The sequence below is a fragment of the Trachurus trachurus genome (genome assembly GCF_905171665.1).
Source record: "Trachurus trachurus genome assembly, chromosome: 7".
NCBI lineage: Eukaryota > Metazoa > Chordata > Actinopteri > Carangiformes > Carangidae > Trachurus > Trachurus trachurus.
The window spans coordinates 2,440,646-2,465,105 of NC_139901.1; the positions used below are offsets into that span (position 1 = coordinate 2,440,646).

At 40.8% G+C, this 24,460-nt stretch overlaps 1 protein-coding gene across 1 annotated transcript in view; it reads left to right on the forward strand.

The window, feature by feature from the left end:
- The window catches only part of kcnd1 (potassium voltage-gated channel, Shal-related subfamily, member 1), a gene marked incomplete at both ends in the record, with an annotated part of 88,911 nt that extends 64,836 nt beyond the window's left edge, over nt 1-24,075 (forward strand). Inside the window, 5 exons of the mRNA XM_083976021.1 lie at nt 6,126-6,288; nt 9,967-10,050; nt 16,585-16,680; nt 18,037-18,287; nt 23,868-24,075. Of these exons, the coding sequence (XP_083832147.1) occupies nt 6,126-6,288; nt 9,967-10,050; nt 16,585-16,680; nt 18,037-18,287; nt 23,868-24,075 (802 nt within the window). The remainder of the gene's footprint in view (nt 1-6,125; nt 6,289-9,966; nt 10,051-16,584; nt 16,681-18,036; nt 18,288-23,867) is intronic.
- Nucleotides 24,076-24,460: the final 385 nt, after the last annotated feature.

Genomic DNA, 24,460 nt, shown 5'->3' on the forward strand with positions numbered 1-24,460 from the left:
ATGTTATGTGATAAGAACTGACCAATCAGCTCCATGGACCTGCTTCTAAAGGCCTCCACACACCGCCCCAACTATTGCCGACCAGAGTGATTGATATAACAGAGTGGCGATAATTTTAAGTCATAAAGTGGTAATAATCTTTGCCATGTATGTAGCCCAGAGGCAGCACTGCTCACTTTTAATTCAAACAAACTGTTGCAACTGCCACAGTTGTTAAATGTCATCAATGAGACTAACATTAATCTGCTAAAAAGAATTTAACCAGCCAGCGATAAACCTCTAAAAGCATGCGGATACGTTACTTGGCTCGTTTTCTCCCCTGGGATGAGGACGGAGCTAATTTCTGTTAGCCCGTCTATGGTGTTTTACATTATACGTTAGCATTAAGCTAGTTGACTTTATGCTTAGTTGTGACACTGGCTGTGTTGTTTCAAACTATGTGGGTTTGATTGAACATCTTTGATGCTTAAATATATATTGCCGCTATATTGCTTTACTCCTCTGCGCGATGACGCCATATGCTCGACCAATCACCAGCTCGCATTGCTTTGGCTCCTCCCCAAGGGAACCGGTCCTGTGTGCTAGGTACCCCAACCAGAGGGGTTACAAAAATGGGAACGGGTACCATGGGACCAGTACGGTTCCATGGTAGTGGAAACGCTGAAATAAGCGTACCGTTCCGTACCAACCCGTACCGTACCGCATAGTGGAAACGGGGCTAAACACACATTTCAGGACCACTGACTTGTATCATCAGAACAGACATGTGGTTTTCAGCCTCCTGTCATATTTAATAGAGGAGGGACAATACCTGACAGTAATAATTTCAGGATGATAGAGGCTAGAAACATACTATTTTCATGAAGAGTGGGAAACACAGTTTTGTTTTACGAATGTACAGAATTAATGTTGCAAAACACAAGTAGCTGTCGACCTACGGATTTTGTAAAAGTAGCTCTCAGAGGAAAAAAGGTTGGAGACCCCTGTTCTATACAAATCCCCAGGAAGGGGGTATTGACTCAGATTGGAACCAAGACCATCCTTGATCACTAGTCACTGTAGAGCAGAGGTAGAGAGGTAACAGAGACCTAAAGCCTGAGGGAACTTGTGTCAGGGTCAGGAGGCATTAGTCCAGCTGGTTTTCAGGGTGGATTCAGTTAGTGATCCCGTGCAGATTTGTCCTGGCTGTTTGGCTTCAGTCTGACATCCTGTCGATTCTGCAGAGCCCTTTTTGCCAACAGTTACAGATGACTTCTGCTCCTCTCAGCCCCCTCTGTTAGCTCCATCGATTCGCTCTCAGCTGCCAATACAGCTCCCTGCTGAGGAATCTGGAAGTCCAGTAAAACTGACCTGAGAGCTGCTTAGTTCTTGCAGATCCCAGCTCACTGACATACAGCACTGTCAGAGCCACGCCGTATCGGGCTCAGTTTGAACTCAGTCGGCAGTTGGAGGTTCAGTTTTAGTCCATTAACCACACATCATATAGCCTCCATCCACGCAGCTACATTATCATTATGTGAAGTTCAGAGCAGAGGCTGTTCTCCCAGAAACTATTAGCTTCTCAGTTTCCCCACTGTGTGTCAGCTGAATGCTGTATGATTCCTGCCTCATTGCTGTTGGACTGTATGACATAGTAAACATTAACAGATACATTAGCACAATAGATTTTTTTAAATTTAAATCTCTAATTTGTGACACCCCTTCAAAATAAAGCCTTTCATACTGTTGTTTATTAGAAACATATTCTTCTTCTCTGCTAGTACTTTCCAATGAGTGCCCTGGAAACTTCTATTCCAAGCAGTTCAAAAGAATAGATTTTAGAGAAAAATGCCGTCAGCTTTATTATTAAATACATAGACCCATGTAGTCACCAATACCTGATCCATTTCCAATACTAATACCAGTATAAAAGTCAAACATCTGACTTTGAAATACTTGGGGTCAATTTTAATCACTGGTGATCAAATGATGAAGGAAAGCAAATGAACCAAATTGGTGTCATGTTCACTCATTTTGAAATTCAGTCAACAGTGCTGTCCAGAAATCATAGAAACATCTGGACAGATTCCACCTATAGTGAGGCTTTCAAGAAACGAAGGAGACAGGAGAGTTAAATGGATGTTCAGGCTGCAGGACAGCAGTTGAATGTAAAAATGGAAGAGTAGGTGAGATTATGGAGGATTTGGATTACATGTAAAAACCACATCCTTCGGTGCAGAATAATCCCTATTGATTAAATGAGTGTATTTAAATGTAATGCATAATGTTTATAAATGTATTTAGCTTAATTTCAGTAGCCCACAAAAACCCAGCGCACAGAAGGAGATGCTGCAAAGCTTTGAAATTAGCCTGAGAGTTTTTACAAAAAAGTAAATGAGCTCACAGATATGAGCATTAACGGAGCAGACGAGGTCGTGGCCTTATTTTCTGACGGACTGAGACGTAATCCACTGCAGCAGGTACATGAGCACAGAGCCGCAGTTCATTACCTGCAGATCTGATTGACTGTACTGTCTGAGCTGATCTGCATATCTGAATAGAAATAGTTTAATTCCACAGTGACTATGATTCATTGGAGGAACGTGGGAACATCCTCTTATACAGACCCTCATTTGTTATCACCTGGGAAACAATTCACACAGACGTCATCAGTTTTAGAGTATAGACTGAGGGGAAATCTGTAGAGCTGGGTCCAAGTTTCAAATCAAAGTTATAATAATAATTATTAAAGGCATAGTTCAACATTTTGGCAAATTACTCCATTGCCATAATCGCTATAGTCATAGCAGTAGGTTTGTTACCTTTAATTGTTGGTGCAAGCTATTTTTAGAATGGTGGAACAGAGCGGCGAGCTGCTCAGAGCTACGCTACGGAGGCTAGTGGGATTTCTTGGTTTCCCTCATCAAATACAATCCAACAACTCCATGTGTTGTCAAATGCTCTGGTAGACAAGTTGTGTACTGCACGTTCACCACGCTATGAGATAATTACCAGACAGAGTTGTTTTAGAGGTAAATTCATGCAAAACGGTCTCTGTATTTACCTCTAAAACAACTCTGTCTCGTAACGTTCTGTTATTATCTCATAGCGTGGTGATTGTGCAGGTCACAACTTGTCCACCAGAGCGTTTTGGAGTTGTTGGATTGTGTATTTGATGAGTTTGATGAGGGAAACCAAGAAATCCCATTAGCCTCCGTAGCGTAGCTCTGAGCAGCTCACGGCTCTGCTCCGCCGTTCTAAAAACAGCTTGCACTGACAATTAAAGGTAACAAACCTACTGCTATGACTATAGGGATTATGGCAATGGGCCAATTTGCCAAAATGTTGATCTATCCCTTTAAATGTCAGTTTAAACATATTGACTGTTCATCATACATCTTTATATTTTCTGTTGAATCACTGGAAACAGCAACATTCTAACATATACATTTATAGCCTTTTAAATTGTACATGCAAGGAATTAATAAGTAATAAAAACATTTTTGGTTTAGTTTGATTTGGTTGGCGAACCTTTCCCACTAAGATGATGTTCATATTTGATTCATGTTGCAGCACAGAGACAGCACTCCCCCACTGTGTTAATGTTCTGCAGTAGGTGTGAACTTGTGCACACTGTTGATGTCACTGCTGTAATTTAAGTGGTGCACTATCTCTTTCAGGGTTTCCAAATGATGTCCCACAGGCCAAGGGTATATCTAAATTTATATGGCCTGAGAGTTTTGAGTTGATTAAAGGTGCAGTACCTGATGCGAACAGTAGGCGGCTCTTTGTCACGAGCCGTGTCACAAACAGAGCTCTGACACGACGATGTCAATCTACCACTCAGTCCTCACAATCTGAAACTGACTGTTTTTTTAAAATAATAATAAATAAATAAATAAATACCTTAAAATTTAAGACAAACTGTTAAAGGAGCATAAAATAAACCATCAGAGGAGACGGAGACAGGAATTTGGCTGCGAGAGGTGTGGTGATGTTCGGTGGTTTGTGCAGTGAAATGTGGATCAGTGCAGCTATAAAGTGTTTTCTCCTCACAATCACACAGAGCTGGACTCCTGCCCGCGCTCTAATCTCCTCCTCTTCCTCGTCTCACTTCAAGTGATTTATGGCTCTGTACAATGAAAGGTGAAGGCCGCATGAGGCAACATCCAGAAACCCCTGTGTGTGAGTGAGTGATAGAGTGTGGGAGTGTGAGAGAGAGTGTGTGTAGACTGATTCTATCTATCTATCTATCTATCTATCTATCTATCTATCTATCTATCTATCTATCTATCTATCTATCTATCTATCTATCTATCTATCTATCTATCTATCTATTTATCTATCTATCTATCTATCTATCTATCTATCTATCTATCTATCGATCGTTCTATCGATCGTTCGATCGTTCTATCGTTCTATCTATCGTTCTATATATTGTTCTATCTATCGTTCTATCTATCTATCGTTCTATCTATCGTTCTATCGTTCTATCTATCATTCTATCTATCTATCATTCTATCTATCTATCATTCTATCTATCTATCTATCTATCGTTCTATCGTTCTATCTATCGTTCTATCTATCTATCGTTCTATCTATCGTTTCTATCGTTCTATCTATCTATCTATCTATCTATCTATCTATCTATCTATCTATCTATCTATCTATCTATCTATCTATCTATCTATCTATCTATCTATCTATCTATCTATCTATAAAACAAACCTAAAAACCAGGGCCCGTATTCCTAAAGATTCTAAGAATCCTCTCAGAGAGCTCCTAACTTAACCTAAAAATTCCTAGCAAGGAGTCTTAGCTTAGGAGTGATTCCAGAACACTCTCAGAGAACTCTGAGCAAGGAGTGGACAGAAACTCCTATCTTAGTGAGGAGGTGTGGTTGACCCCCGTTGCTAGGTATGAGTCATCATTTCAAACGCTGTGATTGGTTGATCCATAAAGTTAGATAAAGGGGCGGTGTTTAGCTCAGTTGGTAGAGCAGTCCTATCCTGCATGTCATTCCCCCTCTTTCTGCTTCCTCTCTCTCTCTCTCAATTGTTCTGTCAATTAAAGGCCAAAAAGCCCAAAAAATATACTTTAAAAAAAGCTAGATAAAAAATATAATTTTGGTGATAATCGGCAAAGGATGGACCCTCAAATCGATAAATGTAACCATAGAATCCAATCTTATAAAGACTGTGTAATTGTAAAAAATATTTCACATAAAACAAAATATCTGTTAAATGAATAGTAAGCTATACTTTAAAATTATCCTACAAAATGTGTGAAAACTTGCACAGTATTCACATAGTGAAACTTAGATTTATTTGCTTATATTAATTACCATGCTGGTAATTTTTGCACTTTCAACTTTCAACATTTCAACTCAATTTGGTATTAACAAGGGTAAAATGGCTCAGCTTTCATCAGTGTCTGTGATTGCTGACCGGCCTATAAGAAGCAGTGTTGGTTGGCTTTGAACTCTACCACAAACCAGTGAACAGCAATGGAGAAGAAAAGAACAAGGTAACCCAACTGGAACAGGAACCATCTGTAGCGTTTCATTAATTCACTGTCATCCAGTGTTTGGAGAATATCTCTCCTGCCTCTTCTGTCCACCACTCTGTCCTCTGCTTAGGGAACTCCTAAGCCACTTAAAAGTCCTCTTCCCTACTCTTAACAGATCCCACCTTAGGAGCTCTCTTAAGAGCTAGGATTCTTTAGGAATAGCTTTTATCTTTACTAGGATCTACTCTTAACTTTTAGGAGAAATTCTAAGAAAACATCATGATTCTAAGAATTTTCTTAGAATTTGGCCACTAGGAGCAACTCTTTGCACTAAGAATCTTTAGGAATACGGCCCCAGATCTTCAGCTTCACTGCATAAAAAATTCATCATGTCCATAACAAGTTGAAGAGTGTGGTCAACAACAGCTCTAACATCAGCACTCTTGCAAGAAATCAAAAAAGTTACAAAGCAGTGAACTGCACTGTGAAACTAGAGGCCAAGTTGGATCAATTCAGAAATGTTTCACGAGTTAAACTCTTTGATGACTTTTGGATCAGTGCAGCAGCTGTGGAGAAGACTTTTTTGTTCTTGACAGTTAGAGGAGTTTTGGTCATGTGACTGTCTCTTCCTCTTCCAGCTATGGTGACATGGTTCCCAACACCATCGCCGGGAAGATCTTCGGCTCCATCTGCTCCCTGAGCGGCGTGCTGGTGATCGCTCTGCCCGTCCCCGTCATCGTCTCCAACTTCAGCCGCATCTACCACCAGAACCAGAGAGCAGACAAGATGAGAGCACAGCAGGTCTGTTGGCTTCATGTGACTGCAACTATCTTTCCATGGTTTCTATGGTTACATGTAGTGGCAGCTAGAAACTTGATTACAGTTTTTCTCAGTCGCTTTGGTGCTTTTCTCACATCACTCTTAACATTTGCACAACAGTTAGTGCATTTCTCAGAACAATTATCACAAACTGCAAAACCTAGTGGATGACCTGCAAAAGTGCGTCACTTGCTCAAAATGAATTGTCCATCCTTCAAAAGCAAGTACTCATGTCAATGAAACTGTCAGTGTCGTCAAAATCAGAAATCTTGACACCATCGTTTATGAACAAGATAGTCAAATGGCTTTGTCATGTTTTCATTAGGACACTTTATTCTCTAAGTGTTTTCCAATGCAAAAAGTGATGATACCTGAAAATACTCCAGACAGCACTATACACTACTGGTACAACCATGTGAAAACTACAGTAAAGTTACACATTACTGTATTTAGTGGAGATACTGAATATGTATGTTTCACATTTCTACTGCATATGCTCTTTGCAATTCTGATTTGTTCACAGCATTGTGCAAAGGAAAAATACACTACAGTCATCTACAACAAACATAAGAAACACTCTTTGGGTACAACTTTACGTAAACAATGTTGCAGTACATATAGTAACTGAACCTACAGAGTACTGTAAATCATTCCTGCACATCCAGACGTTCCAGTCACATTTTCATCTACATCACTCTGTCAACTGTAGCGATTGTAGAGATTCAATATTCCCAAAGATACAGTGATGTCATCCTTACATTATATCTCTTTCAACCTTTTGCCATTGTTTGTAATCACCATTGCACAAATGTCTTGTTCTTGTAGTAAAAAGGGCTCAGTCTCTTCCAGCTCTGTGAGGTTGTCTTGTAATCCTATGTGATGCAGAGTAAAATTACAGTAATGTACAGTACATGTACTGCATCAACCATTATTACTGTAGTGTACAATACTGTAAAAGTGCTTCTTACTTGTAAAATGCTGTAGTACAGTACCGTACTGTAAAGATGGGAAATCTTTACTGTGGTTGCTGTAATACATTACAATACAGTAAATCTGTTCTCTAGTGAAGCTCGAAGTCTAAATGTAAATGTAAAAAGTTCTTGTCCCACTGTATCTTACAGTAATGCCTGACACAATGACAGCAGTGCTGAATACATACCTGTTGTTCCTTACTGTAAATGTTTGAATAATTGAATAATTGAGTGCTTCTCCCAACATTTAAAACTAGTTTGACAGATTTTGAAAACTAGTTCAACAATTTTGTATGTAATGACTCAAGCAATGAAATGAGGACTATTAGTTTTATAGGGAAAGACTTCAGCGTTCAAAAGTATAGTTCATTTTGACTGACATGACATAAACAAATGATGATGTTGTAAAACAGCAGAGAATTGTATGAGAGCAACTGATACATGTCCAAAAGCATTTGCAATTTGTTCAGAGGAAGGAGAAACTGCTACTATGATGTGGACTAATGACTACATGTTGTGGAGGTTGAACTAATAGTTATGAGAACTTTCATTCTGATCTGAGAATAGCACCAAAGCGGCTGAGAAAAACTGTAAATTCCCACAGTTTTTTTTAAATCAATATGGTACTGCATAGTCAACAGATTTTTGTAGTCCAAACCACCCTGTTTCTTCCTGAAACAGCCAATTTCCAAAATATATACTATATATAAATATATATTCCCACCCTCCACCTTCATATGGCTCTTAATTTCTTTTCATTTACATACCTACACAGTCTATATACTACATATATATACCCTTCTGTACAGTATGTAGTATTTAATGATGTTTGAATCCTAAATTCAGTCACCAGATGTAAAAAACTAATGTTAGACTAGAAAGTAGCTACATCATGGTCACATGACTTCAACATCACCACCCCAACATTCAACATTCTTGTCTACTGTACAGAGGCTTTTCCTCTTACAACGTTAGAAACAATCATCAAAGGGATATTTCAACATTTTGGCAAATTTGCCCATGGCCATAATCCCTGTAATCATAGCAGTAGGTTTGTTACCTTTAATTGTCAGTGCAAGCTGTTTTTCGATCAGCGGGTCAGAGATACGAGCTGCTCAGCTAACACTATGGAGGCTCATGGTATTTCTAGCTTTCCCTCATCAAACTCACCAAATACACAATCCAACAACTCCAAAATGCTCTCACAACCAATTGACAAGTTGTGACCTGCACATTCACCACGCTATGAAATAATAATGTAACGTTAAAAGATGGAGTTGTTTTTGAGCTAAATACGTAACCGGAACTACATTCCTGACACGGCTGCTCGACAGAGTGACTTAAAAAGCGAAAGTAGTGTCGATGTGTGTGTCGTTATGTTATTACATGTTATTATCTCATAGCGTGGTGAATGTGCAGGTCACAACCTGTCCATGAGAGCGTTTTGGAGTTGTTGGATTGTGTATTTGATGGAAAGCCGGAAATACCATATCCCTCCGTAGCATTAGCTGAGCAGCTCATGTCTCTGACCCGCTGATCGAAAAACAGCTTGCACCGACAATTAAAGGTAACGAACCTACTGCTGAGATTATAGGGATTATGGCAATAGGTGAATTTGCCAAAATGTTGAAATATCCCTTTACGAATGACACAACAAGGCTGGAGACACGATCAGTTCATGATGGCTTCCAGACACCTGGTAGCCACTGGCCTTTTTCAACATAAAAGCTTAAAGAAATCAGGACTGGGCTGTTTACTGACTGATTTGAAGTTGTGGGATAAATAGTTAAAATGTGCCTTATTTCAGTCATCTTCCCAAAAACACATTCGAAAACCCCAGAGACTTCAGGGTGAGGGAACAGGAAGTGATAACGTGCTAATAGGACTCATTCCTGCAGAACTTTGCTCCATGTCATTATTTCACTTTTAAATTAAGTGCTGTCACATTTTAAATGAAATGTTAAGGCCCCACTACGAAGTCTTCATCTTCCCCTCCTGTGTAGTTTCAGCCAAAGAACATTATTTTTTAGCTGCTTTGAGGCTGATCTGTTATTTATGGTTTTGTTCATTAGACAGGACACACTGCCGTCTGTATATACCAAGGCCTTTACAATAATCCCAGCACTTTTTTTTATCAGCCTTATTACTTTTATTTTTTTTCTGTAGCTTCTTGTCTTTTGTTATTTATCACTTTCTGCCACAATAATGTCATTTCCCTGTGGTAATAACAGCTTCTTCCTCTCTTCTATTAAACACTCTGCTCTTGATCCTGATGTTTTTACTGAGGCGAGCTCCACTATATCACACATTAATATGGTCACACATGATTAAAATACCAGCAGGTATCCATCTGATGTAGAAAAAGCAGTTACAGGCACAGAAAGTCTGGTTTACACATAAAAGAAAAATATTCTTCTAAATGTTAATGCTAAATTTGCCATGAATCCATCAATCAGTGTTGAACCTGACATCAGTCAGAAAGCACTTCCAGCTCAGAGAGCAGCTGATGCAACGATCTGCTGCTCCTGTTCTCCAGTCTGTGAAATAAGCAGAATGTTACAGCATCCAAACCTGAGCTTCACTTTAACCTCAGTGCTCCCATACACTGCAAGTGTGTGTGTGTGTGTGTGTGTGTGTGTGTGTGTGATGTGCTGACAGAGCTGTTTTCCTGTGTGTTTCTGTTCGACAGAAAGTGCGTTTGGCTCGGATCCGCATGGCAAAGAAAGGAACAACCAACGCCTTCCTCCAGTACAAAGAAGATAGAGCAATTGGGGTGAGACACACACACACACACACACACACACACACACAGAGACAGACAAACACACACACACCCACTGACAGTCGATCGTTTCTCACTATCAAGCAGGAAGGGTGGATTGCAGTCCAGTTAAGTCAGACAGTGATGCGGAGAGAAAATGGGAAGAGATGAGAGGCCGAGGGGGGAAGGAGGGGTAGAAACAGCAGGGTGGACAAAGAGAAGGGGGCAAGTTGTGGGCTGAGATAAGTGGTGCAGGTTCAGGTGCTGATGCGGTCTGTGACCAGATTGCAGCAAACGTAGAGTCCGGCCCATTCCTTAATCCATCCATCTCTTCCTGAGACTTTGACCTGCGAGGCCCGGGTGCTGTGGTTGGACTGAGTTAGCACTGGCTCCTCCTGTGGACCTGTGAACATTACAACAGGAGCCGAACACACCGGCAAGGCAAGGCATCTTTATTTATATAGCGCATTTCATACCAAGGCAACTCAATGTGCTTTACATAAAGACAAAACATAAAAAAAAGAAGCATACAATAGAATAAAAACAAACAAAACACTAAAAACAGAGTTAAAAGCAAATAAAAGTAAAATAAAAGAAAATAGATAAAGTTCTGATCTGAAATTAATGTTCAGATCAGATGTCAATAGCCAGCAGTGATGGGAATAACAGCGCTTTTTTTCATTAACAAGTAATCAAAAAAGTTACTGTTTCCCCCGTTACAACGCCGTTACCGTTACTGACGATAAAATGCACCGTTAATTGACTCAAGAAGTCCCGTCACAAAATAAAATACACCCGCCTACGTGACATACACATTTTATTTTCAGTCCATCAACCAGTCGGAAAAAAGGCGTTTATCTGGAACTAACCAACTCACTCAGTATTCCTCCGTAGTTCCAGATAAAACGGGAGGTTAGGGGGGCGAGTCCAAGTAATTTGACAAATTAAGCATTTTATAAAGAAAAGTAACACAATAGTTACTTTTCCTGGTAATAAGTTACCACTAGTAATTCCATTACTAACTCAGTTATTTTTGGGGGAAAGTAACAAGTAACTATATTTAATTACATTTTAAAAGTAACATGCCCAACACTGTAAGCCAGACAACATGAAAATACAGGTCACAGGTGGGGGCGGAGTCATATTCATTAATGTCTGATGGAGTCCCGTCCAGAACTACTTGTAGCTCCCTAGGCTGCAGATCAGAGAGGTAAAGAGGGTACCAGAGACCCAGACAGAGCCACAGATACAGACGGATAAGGAGCTGCTGCCTCAGCAGCTTGGCTCTTCACCAGTAGTCCATCAGAGAAGCCGTTTTTTCCCCAGCAGCCATTTGGCAAAGCAACAATGGAAGCAGGTGAGTTGAGGAGTGAGAGGGATGTGGACAGAGGGACGGAGGGGCGGAGGGAGGGGTGAGTCCCAGCCTCGGTGTTTACAAAGTGAGGGTGGAGCTGTGGGTTTTCCCCTTCACCAGCTGTCACAGCAGCTGGTGTGTCAGTCCTCGTCACATTTTAACAGGACTGAATGTGAGATCCATCATCGTCCAGGCTTCCTGACACTCACCTCCAGCTGCTGACAGGAACCTGAGCAGGAACAGCCCACAGCCAGGAAACATGTTGTATCTTTTCTCAACTGTTGATCCATGAGAAGATACTGTATGTGGGTGGTGGTGGTTTTGGGAACCTAAAAGCATGTCAGTGTAGTTTTACATCTCAAAGCTCTAGTAACAGTCAGCCAATCAAAAGAGCGGAGGCACGGAGAATCTCCTCTGATTGGCTATTTGTTTTTTAAATGGTTCAGTAATAACCCACACGGAAAGAACCTATAGGTTTTAATATAGGTTTGATTATGTGACATACATAAAATTGGCCATTTTCATATATACGCATATATGCTAATTATGCACAGATAGACTGCATATAGGTTTCATATATGCACATATATATATATATATCTTATATATCCTCATGAGGATATATGCGCATATATGAAACCTATATGCAGTTTATCTGTGCATATATGCTGCATATATGCACCATACATATTAGCATATATGCGTATATACTGTATGAAAACAGCCAATTTTATGTATGTCACATACTGTATATTCAAACCTATATTAAAACCTATAGGTTCTTTCTGTGTGGGAATAATAAATAATAGTAATAATAGTAAAGCAGATTTCAAATAAACACTGAGAAAAACCAAATCCCACGAGGTTTAGATTGTGAGTCCAACCCCCTGGACCCACAATCTAAACCTCGTGGGATTTGGTTTCTGTGACTGCTTTTTTGTGACATCACAAAGTCACAGGAAGTCCTGATGGCTCATTTTAAGGCTCAGTTTCAGAATACATGCTGTGTGCATTTCTCTGTGGACTGAGGCTTTGATACTTTCACTGTATTAAAGAAGAAGATTTATAGCTTACTTCTGCTACATTTTTACCTTAATTAAACAGCTTTGGAGTAATTGTGATGGTTTAATAAATGGCTTGTGTCCCAGCTCTCGTCTCTATGGCACCGCAACACAAAAGCGCCCTGTAACACGTAATCTCTTGTTTATGACAGATTAAACTATATACAAATATACAGGTTGTAACATCGTATAGGATATATAACGTTATCTACCGCTCTATTGATTGATTTCTTGCTGGTTTCGTTGTAAACAAATGCACATGGTCGGGAGGAGGGTTAGAAAAACAGAGGAAAAGCAACCGGACTTACATAGCTCCTCTTTAATAGCTGATATATAATCAAAGAACACAAGGACTTCTTCCTACTGTATGGACCTTTAAACCTGTCTTTGTTTGAGAGCTCCAACATGAAACTTGTTTTGACTATGTTTAATATATATATTTGATGATGTTTATTGTCTATTATTCAACAGGACTGGATATCTGTGTTCTGTGGTTTATGTAACTGTATCATATCATCTAATAATTTACATGTGTGTTTGTGACTATCTTTATAGTGCTGCACACTCTTACCAGCAACGTAAAGATAAAAAACACACACACACACACTTTTCTTTTATGGCCCATTCAGTAAATAGACTTGTCCCACTTACTCTGAACACACAGACTCAGGACAGTGTGACGTTAACGTGCAGGTGGACAAACTCACACAGGAACAAGAGACAAGAAGAAGATCTGAAGAACTATTTTTTTCAGTTTCAGCTTAATCACGACTCTGAGTCTTTGTGTTACTTCAGTTAAAGGATGAAACGGTCTCTGGGTTTAAATGTTTTATCAGTGAAATGGGTTTAGGCTTCAGGTAGAAGAGGAACACACACACTCACACACACACACACACACACAGATATTGTTGCGTCCTAATCCCTCTTCAGCACTGAGCAAGAAAGAGGGATGACTGTTGGATTTATAGAGTGCATAATGAGGACAAAGAGGCGGGCTGAGGAGCGGAGGGCACGGCAGCAGGAGACAGAGGAGGAAGTGTAAAATGATAAGATGAAAAAAGAAAAAAGTGGGGGAGAGCAATCCTAGAGAATGAGGAGAAGAGGAAAAGGGAAGATGAGAGTGTTTGTGTAATCTGAGACAGAGATGGAAGATCAGAGAGCGCCGGTCCAGAGAGGAGGAATAAATAGCAAGAGAGAGGAAGAGGAAGAAGAAGACGAAGCGAGATTAGATGGGGCGGTGAAGGAACGGCGACAGATGGAGGAGGGGATCAGATTAAACATTATTAAATGTCCCTCGGTTGTCACCTCAGCCTTTTGGGAACACGCACAGAAAGTAAAAGGTTTAGTGGAGTTTGAATGTGGACTGAGACACTGAGGACACTTTTAAAGCGTCTTCTCACACCGTCTTTGTCGAGTGTGATTGTGTGGCTCTGTTTGTGTTGTTTTTACTTTACTTTATACTTTCAATCAATCAATCAATCAATCAATCAATCAATCAGGCTTTATTTGTATAGCACTTTTCATGCCCACGGCAGCTCAAAGTGCTGCACATGATAAAAACAAGGAACATAGGGGACACATATTGGGAGACACACATACATTGACATACACATTCGCATTCACACAATAATTTTAGAACATTGGATTTTAGAGACATCGAGGAAACGCTATCTTACACTCAATCATTTGCAGTGGGGAAAACACTAGATAAAATGAAGTAAAATAGATAAAATGAGAAGAAGAGAAAGACACTAGATAAAATGAAGTAAAATAGGCAGGTGTAGTAGGATAAAATAGAATAAAAATTAATTAATTAATTACATTGCTGGAAAAATTTAATTCGATTTTTTATAACACCCAAAATTAGGAATAAACATACTTCATTACCACAGCCATGTTGGAGAAGCTGTGGAGATGTAAATGTGAATCATTCACATGTGTTCTGGCTCTGTCCTAAAATCACAAAATTCTGTTCATTTGGTTATAGGAAGAATTTTGGGTTATGATGTATCCAACTCTTGTACATTATTATATCTTGGTGTCATTACGGAAAATGTTGTGTTGAAAGATGATAGATACATATTGGAAATTAGGTTAGTAGCCTGTAAAAAGGCAATCACAAGAAAATGGTACAAGAAAGACCCACCGTCACAGGAAGATTGGTTGAAAGTTATGGACGAAATACATATTATGGAACAACTGACTTATAAAATAAGGACTCAAGAGGATCAATACTACTGGAAGTGGGAGAAATGGACTGAATACATGAAAACGACAGGACAAGGACCATCACATTGACATTGAAAAATGATCAAACTGTAGAAACATGGTGATCCAACATGTTCTTTTTCACATTTTATTTTAATTTTATTTTTTTATTTGTTTCCCCCTTGTATAATGTTTATGCACTGCTAAAGAAAAACAATAAAAAGAAAGTGTAAAAAAAAAATGAATTAATTAAAATAGAATAAAAAAGATAATCAATAATAAATTAAAATGAAATTAAACAAATAAAATTGAATGTTTTATATCGATAAAAATAATAAGAATCAGTTAAAAGCCAGGCTAAAAAGGTAGGTCTTCAGTTTGCTTTTAAAAAACTTCACTCATCCCATCCAAAACCATTAAGTGTATTTTCTTGAAGGGGTTCTTTGACAACACAACACCCATAGACACAACATCATACGCACATGAATAAATGAATCTGAATCTTCAGCTTTAAGTACGGTGGCCCTGAGAGCTCAAGACACCGCAACCAAAGAACATACAATACAAACAGATATTGTGTAGCCAATGTTAATGCACGGCGGAGCGACGACGCAAACCGTTGTGACAAGAGGTCAATGACCGCCTAGCAGTCGGGTTTGCACGTCCTTTATGGGTGAGTGAGTGCAGCCGGACCCTCCGTTACAATTGCATCTTCAAAAATATTCTTCATCAGTTTGGAAACACACACACACACACACACACTGCAAATAGTCACAAGTAGCACAGAAGACAATGCGTGTGTGTCCATGAGGGACAGTAAAACGTGATGAACTGGCCTGGTTCACCTGTTGCTCAACGCTTTGTGACATTTGAGGATTAAATCATTGAACTGATGTGTTCTGATTATGATGCAGTGCCATGATACATCGGTTCAAGTGCGTCACTTTTTGTGTCCCCTGTTGCTATATTTGTGTGTTTTGCTGCCTGTCAGAATTTAGTGTAAAACAAAACAGGGTCATTATTGTCTCCACTGTCAGTGTGTGTGTGTGTTACCTGAGCTCTGAATGTGCTTTAAGAAAAGTTAAAGGGATAGTTCAACATTTTGGCAAATTGGCCCATTGGCATAATCACTATAGCGTTAGCAGGAGGTTCATTGCCTTTAATTGTTGGTGCAAGCTGTTTTTAGAACGGCGGAGCAGAGCCGTGAGCTGCTCAGAGCTACGCTACGGAGGCTAATGGGATTTCTTGGTTTCCCTCATCAAACTCATCAAATACACAATCAAACAACTCCAAAACGCTCTGGTGGACAAGTTGTGACCTGCACATTCACCACGCTATGAGATAATAACACAACGTTAAGAGACAGAGTTGTTTTCGAGGCAAATACAGAGACTGCATGCCGAAAAACTGCCCCAGACGGGAACGCGCATCAGCGTTTTTGTATGAATTTACCTCTTAAACAACTCTGTCTGGTAACGTTCTGTTATTATCTCATAGCGTGGTGAATGTGCAGGTCACAACTTGTCCAACAGAGCGTTTTGGAGTTGTTGGATTGTGTATTTGATGAGTTTGATGAGGGAAACCAAGAAATTCCATTAGCCTCCGTAGCGTAGCTCTGAGCAGCTCGCGGCTCTGCTCCGCCGTTCTAAAAATAGCTTGCACCGACAATTATAGGTAATGAGCCTACTCCTAAAACTATAGGGATTATGGCAATGGGCCAATTTGCCAAAATGTTGACCTATCCCTTTAAAACCAGGTTGACACTCAGCAGCAGTGAAACCACTGATCTGTTTTCCCCAAATGTGAATTTATTGACTTTCATGACTTTAACGTGAACATGTTTGTGTTTTATTTGTGTGTGTGTGTGTGTGTGTGTGTGTGTGTGTGTGTGTGTGTGTGTGTGTGTGTGTGTGTGTGTGTCAGGACCGGGACAGCGACAGCACGGCTCTGTGTGTGAAGAACAAATCGGCGTTCGAGCATCAACACCACCATCTGCTGCACTGTCTGGAGAAAACCACGGTGAGGACACCTCTCACATCTACACACACACACACACACACACACACACACACACACACACACACACACACACACACACACACACACACACACACACACACACACACACACACACACACACACACACACACACATCTGAGGGCTGTTGATAAAAAGAATGTAACTTTTTTAGATTCTAATGCACAACCATGTGTTTATAAATACCTTCAGCTTTTCTTTGTCTTCATCACAGACGTCCTCAAAATAAACTCAGACGCCTTTAAATTGCTTCACTTCATGTTTCAGATGTTGTTGGCTGTGTCAGCTCAGGCAGCAGATATTTATATCAATATGTGAATATTAACAATTCATTCATCTTCCTGATGGAGGGGAGCGCTGCACGTGGATTTACTGTACAAGATCCATCAGATTACACCTCCAGTCTTTTCCACTTTCTTTTTTTATTATTAACTTCTTTTTTTTTTCTTTTTTTTTTAATTTTCCAAAAAAAAGAAGAAGAGTGGATTACATATTAGGAGCCACAATATGAAAACAAAACACTAAAACACTTACAATTCTGGACAACACAGACTCAGAAACACAATTACAAATTAGACATAGTGTATACGCAAAACAATCAAACAAACAGACAAAAAAAAAAAGGAACATGAATTTAGCCCAAACAGAAATACTGTACAGTAATAGACTGGTAATATACACAGATTCCAGGATAAAAACATAAGAGACCCAGCAGTGTGCTAGTTCAATAAAAGTGATGAATGAATGAATGACTGTCAGACCTGCCAACCAGATTTGACGTGTTTTTCATCATTCAGAAGGATAGCAGGTTCCATTGGTAGCTGCACCCCTGTTAGTACTGCTATTGTGCTAATAACCGTCCTTCTCCCATAAATCCAAAATCCCTGGACATTCCCATACAACATGTGCAATAGAGCCAAAGGTTCCCTGGGACAAAATGAGCAATATGGGTCCGTAGTTAATCCCATTTGATGTCTAATTCTAGGTGTTAGATCTGCTCTGTGACAGAATTTCAGGTGTATATATACTGATGATTAGGGTTTTTTGATGCTCCAATAATATTGTCCCAAATCGTCTTCCAGTCTAAGTTTTGCCCTGAATCAGATAAATCTCTCTCCCAGGCTTTCATTCCTGCTGTGGGCATATATTTCTGGGAATTCAGTGTATCATAAATGTATGAAACAGTACATCTGGGAGCATTCTGTATCCATTCCAAGATGGGGTGGTCTTTTAATTCTGTCCCCCAGTCTTTTCCCCTTTCTGATGTAAATCTGTAAAGTTATAGAAACAAACCAGACTGACTGATGGTCTATGTCCAAACCCCCCGCCTCCTTTCAGAACCACGAGTTCACGGACGAGATGAACTACAGCGAGCTGTGTATGACCGAGTCGGTGGGCTTCAGGACCAGCCGCAGCACCTCCCTGTCCAGCCACCAGGGGGCGCAGAACAACTCCACGGGCTGCTGCCCCCGCCGCGCCCGGAGGAGAGCCGCCATGAGGCTGGCCAACTCCACCGTGTCCGTCAGCCGAGGCAGCGTCCAGGAGCTGGACACCCTGCACATCAAGACCACCTGCATACCACCACAAACGTAAACACACACACACACACACACACACACAGATGGACCAACTGTCACCAGGAAAATACTTTAATGTTAACCATCAAATTACTTTGTCTCAGTTTGTTAAAGGGATAGTTCACCCAAAATTGAAATTTCACTCATTATCTACTCACCCTCATGTGGACTAAGGGCTGGGAGAAGTTTCAGAGTCCTCCGTGGCTTCTCTGAGTTACAGGGGGTCTCGGCGTAGCAGTGCATGTCCATATAACGGTTGCAAATGGATACCAACTGTCTTCGTAACAAAAAGACACACCAAAAAACATCCAAATACCTCCATGCTGCTCGTATGTAATGTCCGTCTTGTATTGAAGCCCCGAAATGCGAAATTGTCCCAAAAAAAATTAAATAAGTCTATATTTCAAGCTTGTTTTGTAGCGGAAGCTTCTCGAAGCTCCTCTTCCCGGTTCGTCAAATTTGGACGAACGGGGAAGAGGACAGACCCTGGTTCGTCCAAATTTGACGAACCAGGAAGAGGAGCTTCTGCTACAAACAAGCTTGTATTTAATTTTTTTCGGGACAATTTCACATTTCGGGGCTTCAATACAAGACGGACATTACATACGAGCAGCATGGAGGTATTTGGATGTTTTTTGGTGCGTCTTTTTGTTACGAAGACAGTTGGTATCCATTTGCAACCATTATATGGACATGCACTGCTACGCCGAGACCCCCTGTAACTCAGAGAAGCCACGGAGGACTCTGAAACTTCTCCCAGCCCTTAGTCCACATGAGGGTGAGTAAATAATGAGTGAAATTTCAATTTTGGGTGAACTATCCCTTTAAAAAGCCCTGGAGGAGTTTAGAGCTTCAGCAAATGGGATCTCAACTGGTGTTATGCAGCCCTCTAGTGGTGTGTATGAGAAATGCAGGTGGTGAATAATGTAGTGTCAGTGTGGGGATCCCTCTTACATGGTTAACACACTTTCATACATTAATCATCACTTGTGAATTAATCAAATTAATGTAGATGCATAGAAAGTCCAGTATGGCTCTCAGGATTAAAATCCTGAACCTCACCAAGGGTGGAGCCATTCTGGAGCCTGTGCTCTGCTAATCATTACCTCCATAGTCACACCCAGGGCTGTTGTAAAGGGGTGAAAGGTGATGATAATTCTAGGGGCCCAGCGCCCAGTGGGGCCCACAAAAAACCCCAGTAGTCTAATCTTTGTATGACTGATTTATTCTGCATAAGACCCTGACTAATACTCATAGTAGTGCTGCATTCGCATCAAAACAAAGTAGGCTAAATAAAAAATGATAATACATACGTAATTGAAAAAAAGACAAAAAAACGGGGGAAAAAATTGGAAAAGTTAGGGGTTAGGGGCCCACTTTAGTATTCTTTAAGGGGGCCCAGAATTCCTAGCAACGGCCCTGGTCACACCTGGACACAACGACCATAGCTTTGGTATCTGCTTTGTTAGAGACATTAGAGTGGAAGTCCCTGGGTCACAATTGACTGAACAATTGATCTACATTTGAATGTGAAGCAATTGGTTGTATCTAACGTCGTTTTCACACCAGGAAAAGGAAAGTCTGTTGGTTCATTCGCTTTGGTCCGGACCAAATGAAATGTTAATTTTTTTGTTTGGTGCAGCTCAATTTCACATGTATGTAGAGGTCCTTCAATCATTGGTCAGGAACGTCTGGGGGCGGGGGAAAGTGGAAGTAAACAATCATGGAGAGCTTGCACACTGCACTCCTTCAGATATTGATCTGGTTTATACACATTCAGACATTCACAGAATATTTTGAGCATCAAAAGCATTTCATACAACGTCAGTTCTAAGGCAGGATCAGACTACGCTATTTTTACATGATTATGTCATGGTCGACACATTTCCAGCGTCATGGCCAATAATGAATGTCGGGAACAACGAACGGACGTGTTGTGTGTCATAACTAGGACGCTCCGCGATGCTCTACCACACCAGACAGAAAGTCTAGCATGGGATACTTTTTTGAATTTCTTTGCATAGTCTGACATGTATGACGTGAACCTCGATGTTGACCAATAGGATGACAGAGCGCTCTGACGCATTGTTTACACACCATGAAGATGTGCGTTCATGTAGCAATGTAAGTTAATGGTTTTGAGGTGAACACATTTGTTAACGTACCTCATGTTCTCTCTGAAGGACAGACTGACTGTCTTCTTCACCATCGGCTTTTCTTCCTTTTCTTTTTAGTGTAAAGATCATGGTCATGATCGGCCGTGAACGATGCACTGCAAAAACTCCAAATCTTTCCAACAATATTTGTCTTATTTCTTTTCAAAATGTCTCATTTCTAGTCAAAACTAATCTCTTTCCATTTAAAATAAGACTCATCACCTAAAAATTAACTTGTTTTTAGATCATTTTCACTTGTTTCAAACTAATTGTCACTTGAAATAAGTAGAAAATCTGCCAGTGAAAGCAAGTTTTTTGTGCTTGTAGTAGTAGTAGTAGTAGTAGTAGTAGTAGGTTTTTTTTATTTAAACGTGGTGTCTTGCACCATAGGTGCCCAGCCCTCATGGGCTGGGACACACTAAAAACAAAACACAAAACACCGGCACACACAAGAGGATAAGGAATACATGCTCGTGTACATATTTTTCTACAGTACATATCCACACATGCGCACACATACACACACACACGCATGCATGCATGCCCACATACACTCATACATACGCACACAGAGCAAAAAAAAAACAATTGCCGGGACTGAAAGACTTCAGACATACAACACATCTTTGCGCTGCTTAAATGACTCCAAAATAAATTTCGCCAATGGGAACACCTTTTTTAAAGTCCCACTCCCGCGACCCTTTTTGGTCATTTTAAAACCAGCTCATTAGCCATGCACATTAGCAATGCACCTCTGGAGGGTGGTCGGAGACTGCGCTGCTCTGCACCCGCCCAGCCACCTCCTCGCACCCCACCCCCCGCTCGCTGACAGCTGGACATTGTACAATTACAGATTCAGCGTGTTTAGCGTAAAACTCCACACTGGGATTTGATCCCAGACTGGAACATAGTCCTTGCTCACGGTGCAAGCTGCTCTACCAGATGAGCTATACCTGTTATACCTTGATAGCTACACAGAGCTGTGAACCCTTTCACCTCTGAGCCAGATGCAGAGCGGGGCGGGAGCTTGTAGCACTAGTGCCCTCCCCTGGAGCTGTGACACGTCAGCTCAGGTCTCCCTGAAACTGCCAGTTTGCGTCTGCCATTGGTTTACAGCAGTTTGAAGGCAGAAAAACTCAGAAATGCAATTTTGCACTTCCTTTTCTGCTGATATGTGCTCTGACACAAGAAAAATGCCACAGGAACATGTGAAAAGCTCAAAAAACACGATTTTCACGAGAGTGGGTCTTTAAGTATACATTCATCAGACATCGAGAACAAATCTGGGCTATCTTCAACAGAAATGTAGTCGTGATACAATGGACAATAGAATAAGAAATTAAATTCACTTTCAATCACATCAAGATCACACAGACAGCATTTTCGTTCCTCCTCTGGGATCGAGTGGAAGCGCCCAGTTTCTAGAGCAATAAGAAAGATAAACTTGCTCCACTGTCAGATTTTTCTACTTATTTCAAGTGAAAATCAGCTTGAAAGAAGTAAAAAGTGTCTAAAAACAAGCTGCTTTTTAATGTGATGAGTCTTATTTTGAGTATAATTTGATTTGTTTTGACTAGAAATAAGACAAATATTCTCGGTAAGATTTTGAGTTTCTGCAGTGTGATTGGTTCGGGGTGATACTTGTAGTGTTGCCAGTCTCCCGACCAAGACACGCCAATAATGTATACCACTGTGATCGTTTAATGTGACATGGAGACCATCGTGAAAGACTAACAAAAAATTGTGTAGTCTGAACCCGGCCTTACATTACTGTTCTCATCATCTTACAATGAAGAATACCTGCTGCAAGATGGCTGCCAGGGAGAAAGCGTGAAAGGCATACGCTTTTTGAAAACAGGTTGAGCTGAGGGTGGGTTGCTTTCAGACCTTAAACGGACTGCACTAGGGTACCGCATCGAGACCACCTCGGCCCGCTTGTTTGGTCTGTACCTGAGTTCGATTGTTGTATTCACACCTGACCAAAAGGTCTACATCGAGGGTGGGTGGGGGTGGGGGGTGAATCTGAGTCTGCTTTAAGTGAACTTAACAAGTCAGAAGTGAAAACACCCTAACATTTGTTTAAAGTCGAGTCTGAACACATCAAGACCCTGTTCTCCAAAAGGTATCTGGTTTTTGACTGTTGAAAAATAGATATTTGCACATCTCTTAAAGGTCCAGTGTGTAAAATGGGGGGTAAAATTGTGATATCTAGCGTTCAGATTCTTGATTGCAGCGATCACTCGCTCGCACACACTCACCCCTCCTGTTGGCAAAGTGACGGTGGCCTCTGAGGACAAAAAAACGTGTTTACCACAACTGGTACGACTGGGAGCCATGAGGTGAAGATCTAAACAATTTTACTATATGTCTGCTGTTTCCTCCTCCTTCTTCTTTCCTTCCTCCTTGTTCTTCATTGGGTTATTTATGAACGCCAAACACGCCAAACTCGCAATACTCTTGAATCGTGCTCTCTGGCTGGCTGGATTTTCCATTCGGGCTGCCGTACAAACATGGCGGAGCAAGATGGCAACACTCTCTAAAGCAAGACCCTTGTATATATATATATATATATATATATATATATATATATATATATATATATATATATATATATATATATATACAGGGCCGTTGTATAGGGGAGAAAGGTGATGATAATTCTAGGGGCCCAGAGCCCAGTGGGGCCCACAAAAAACCCCAGTAGTCTAATCTTTTTACACACTAACAAATGTTGGGTTATTTCTGTAACCCAATTTCTGAGTTATTGGTGTTGAGTTAAATTTTTGGGTTATTTTTCCAGAGTGTAACCCATTTTCAGGGTTATAGGCTATGAATTTAGCCCAATTGCTGGGTTGTTCAAGTAATTTCAGTGAAACAGTTGAATATTCAACCCAAAAGTTGGGTCAAAAAGAATAACCCAACCTGTTGGGTTAAAATAACGTTTGTCCTTATCTGAACCAGCAGTTGGGTTAAAATTGGGTTATTTTTTAACCCAACTGTTTTTAGTGTGTATGACTGATTTATGCATAAGACCCTGACTAATACGCATCTGTATTAGCATCAAAACAAAGTAGGTGAAATAAAAAATGATAATACATACGTAGTCTAAGAAAAAAAAGTGGAAAAGTTAGGGGGAGGGGCCCACTTTAGTATTCTTTCAGGGGCCCCAGAATTCCTAGCAACGGCCCTGTATATATATATATATACTGTATATACACAAGAATAATTATAAGGCTACGAAAACCAAACAATAATTATTTTATAGCGATTATACACCTCCCACCTTATATATTCATTGGTAGTATATTCAGATGTTGCCAATAAACCTTGCCGATTATTACACACTGGACCTTTAATGTTGTGTTTAGATCAGAGGATTGTGTGTGTATGTGCTGTGTTTACCTCGGTGTGACAACATGTGTCTCTCCCTCCTCAGTCGGTCCAGTCTGAACGCCCAGGCGGGCGACCTGAAGCTCAACTGTGGGGAACAAGACTTCACCGCCGCCATCATCAGCATCCCCACGCCGCCCGCCAACACGCCCGACGAGAGCCTCCCCCCGTCGCCCGCCCCCATCCCCGGCATCCTGCGCAACACCCGCGCCACCGCATACACCCACGAAACGGTCAAAATCTCCTCCTTATAACCTTCAACTTCACCTGCAACCTCCTCCACCCTCCTCACCGACCATGCCACCCCACCCCCCTGCCCCTCCTCCATCATTGTCCCTCCCCTGTGAACTCTGAACCTTAAGAATGCCCTTGAACCCTTTGATCCTGAACCCCCGGGGCGCAGCTAAGCTAAGCTAAGATTTTGGGGACAAAGACTCAGACGGATCCTCTGAGCGGTGCTGGTTGTTTTCACTTCCTCTCTACATGATGACTTGGAAAAAACCATTTCATCAAGAGGCAAATATATATAGTGACACTAAATGAGTGTCTGGAAATCAAGAACTCCCCCCTCATGTATTTTAGACCTTCCCCAACAAGCACTTGACCTCTGCACAATTTTGACTTTTGGGCCTCATTGCA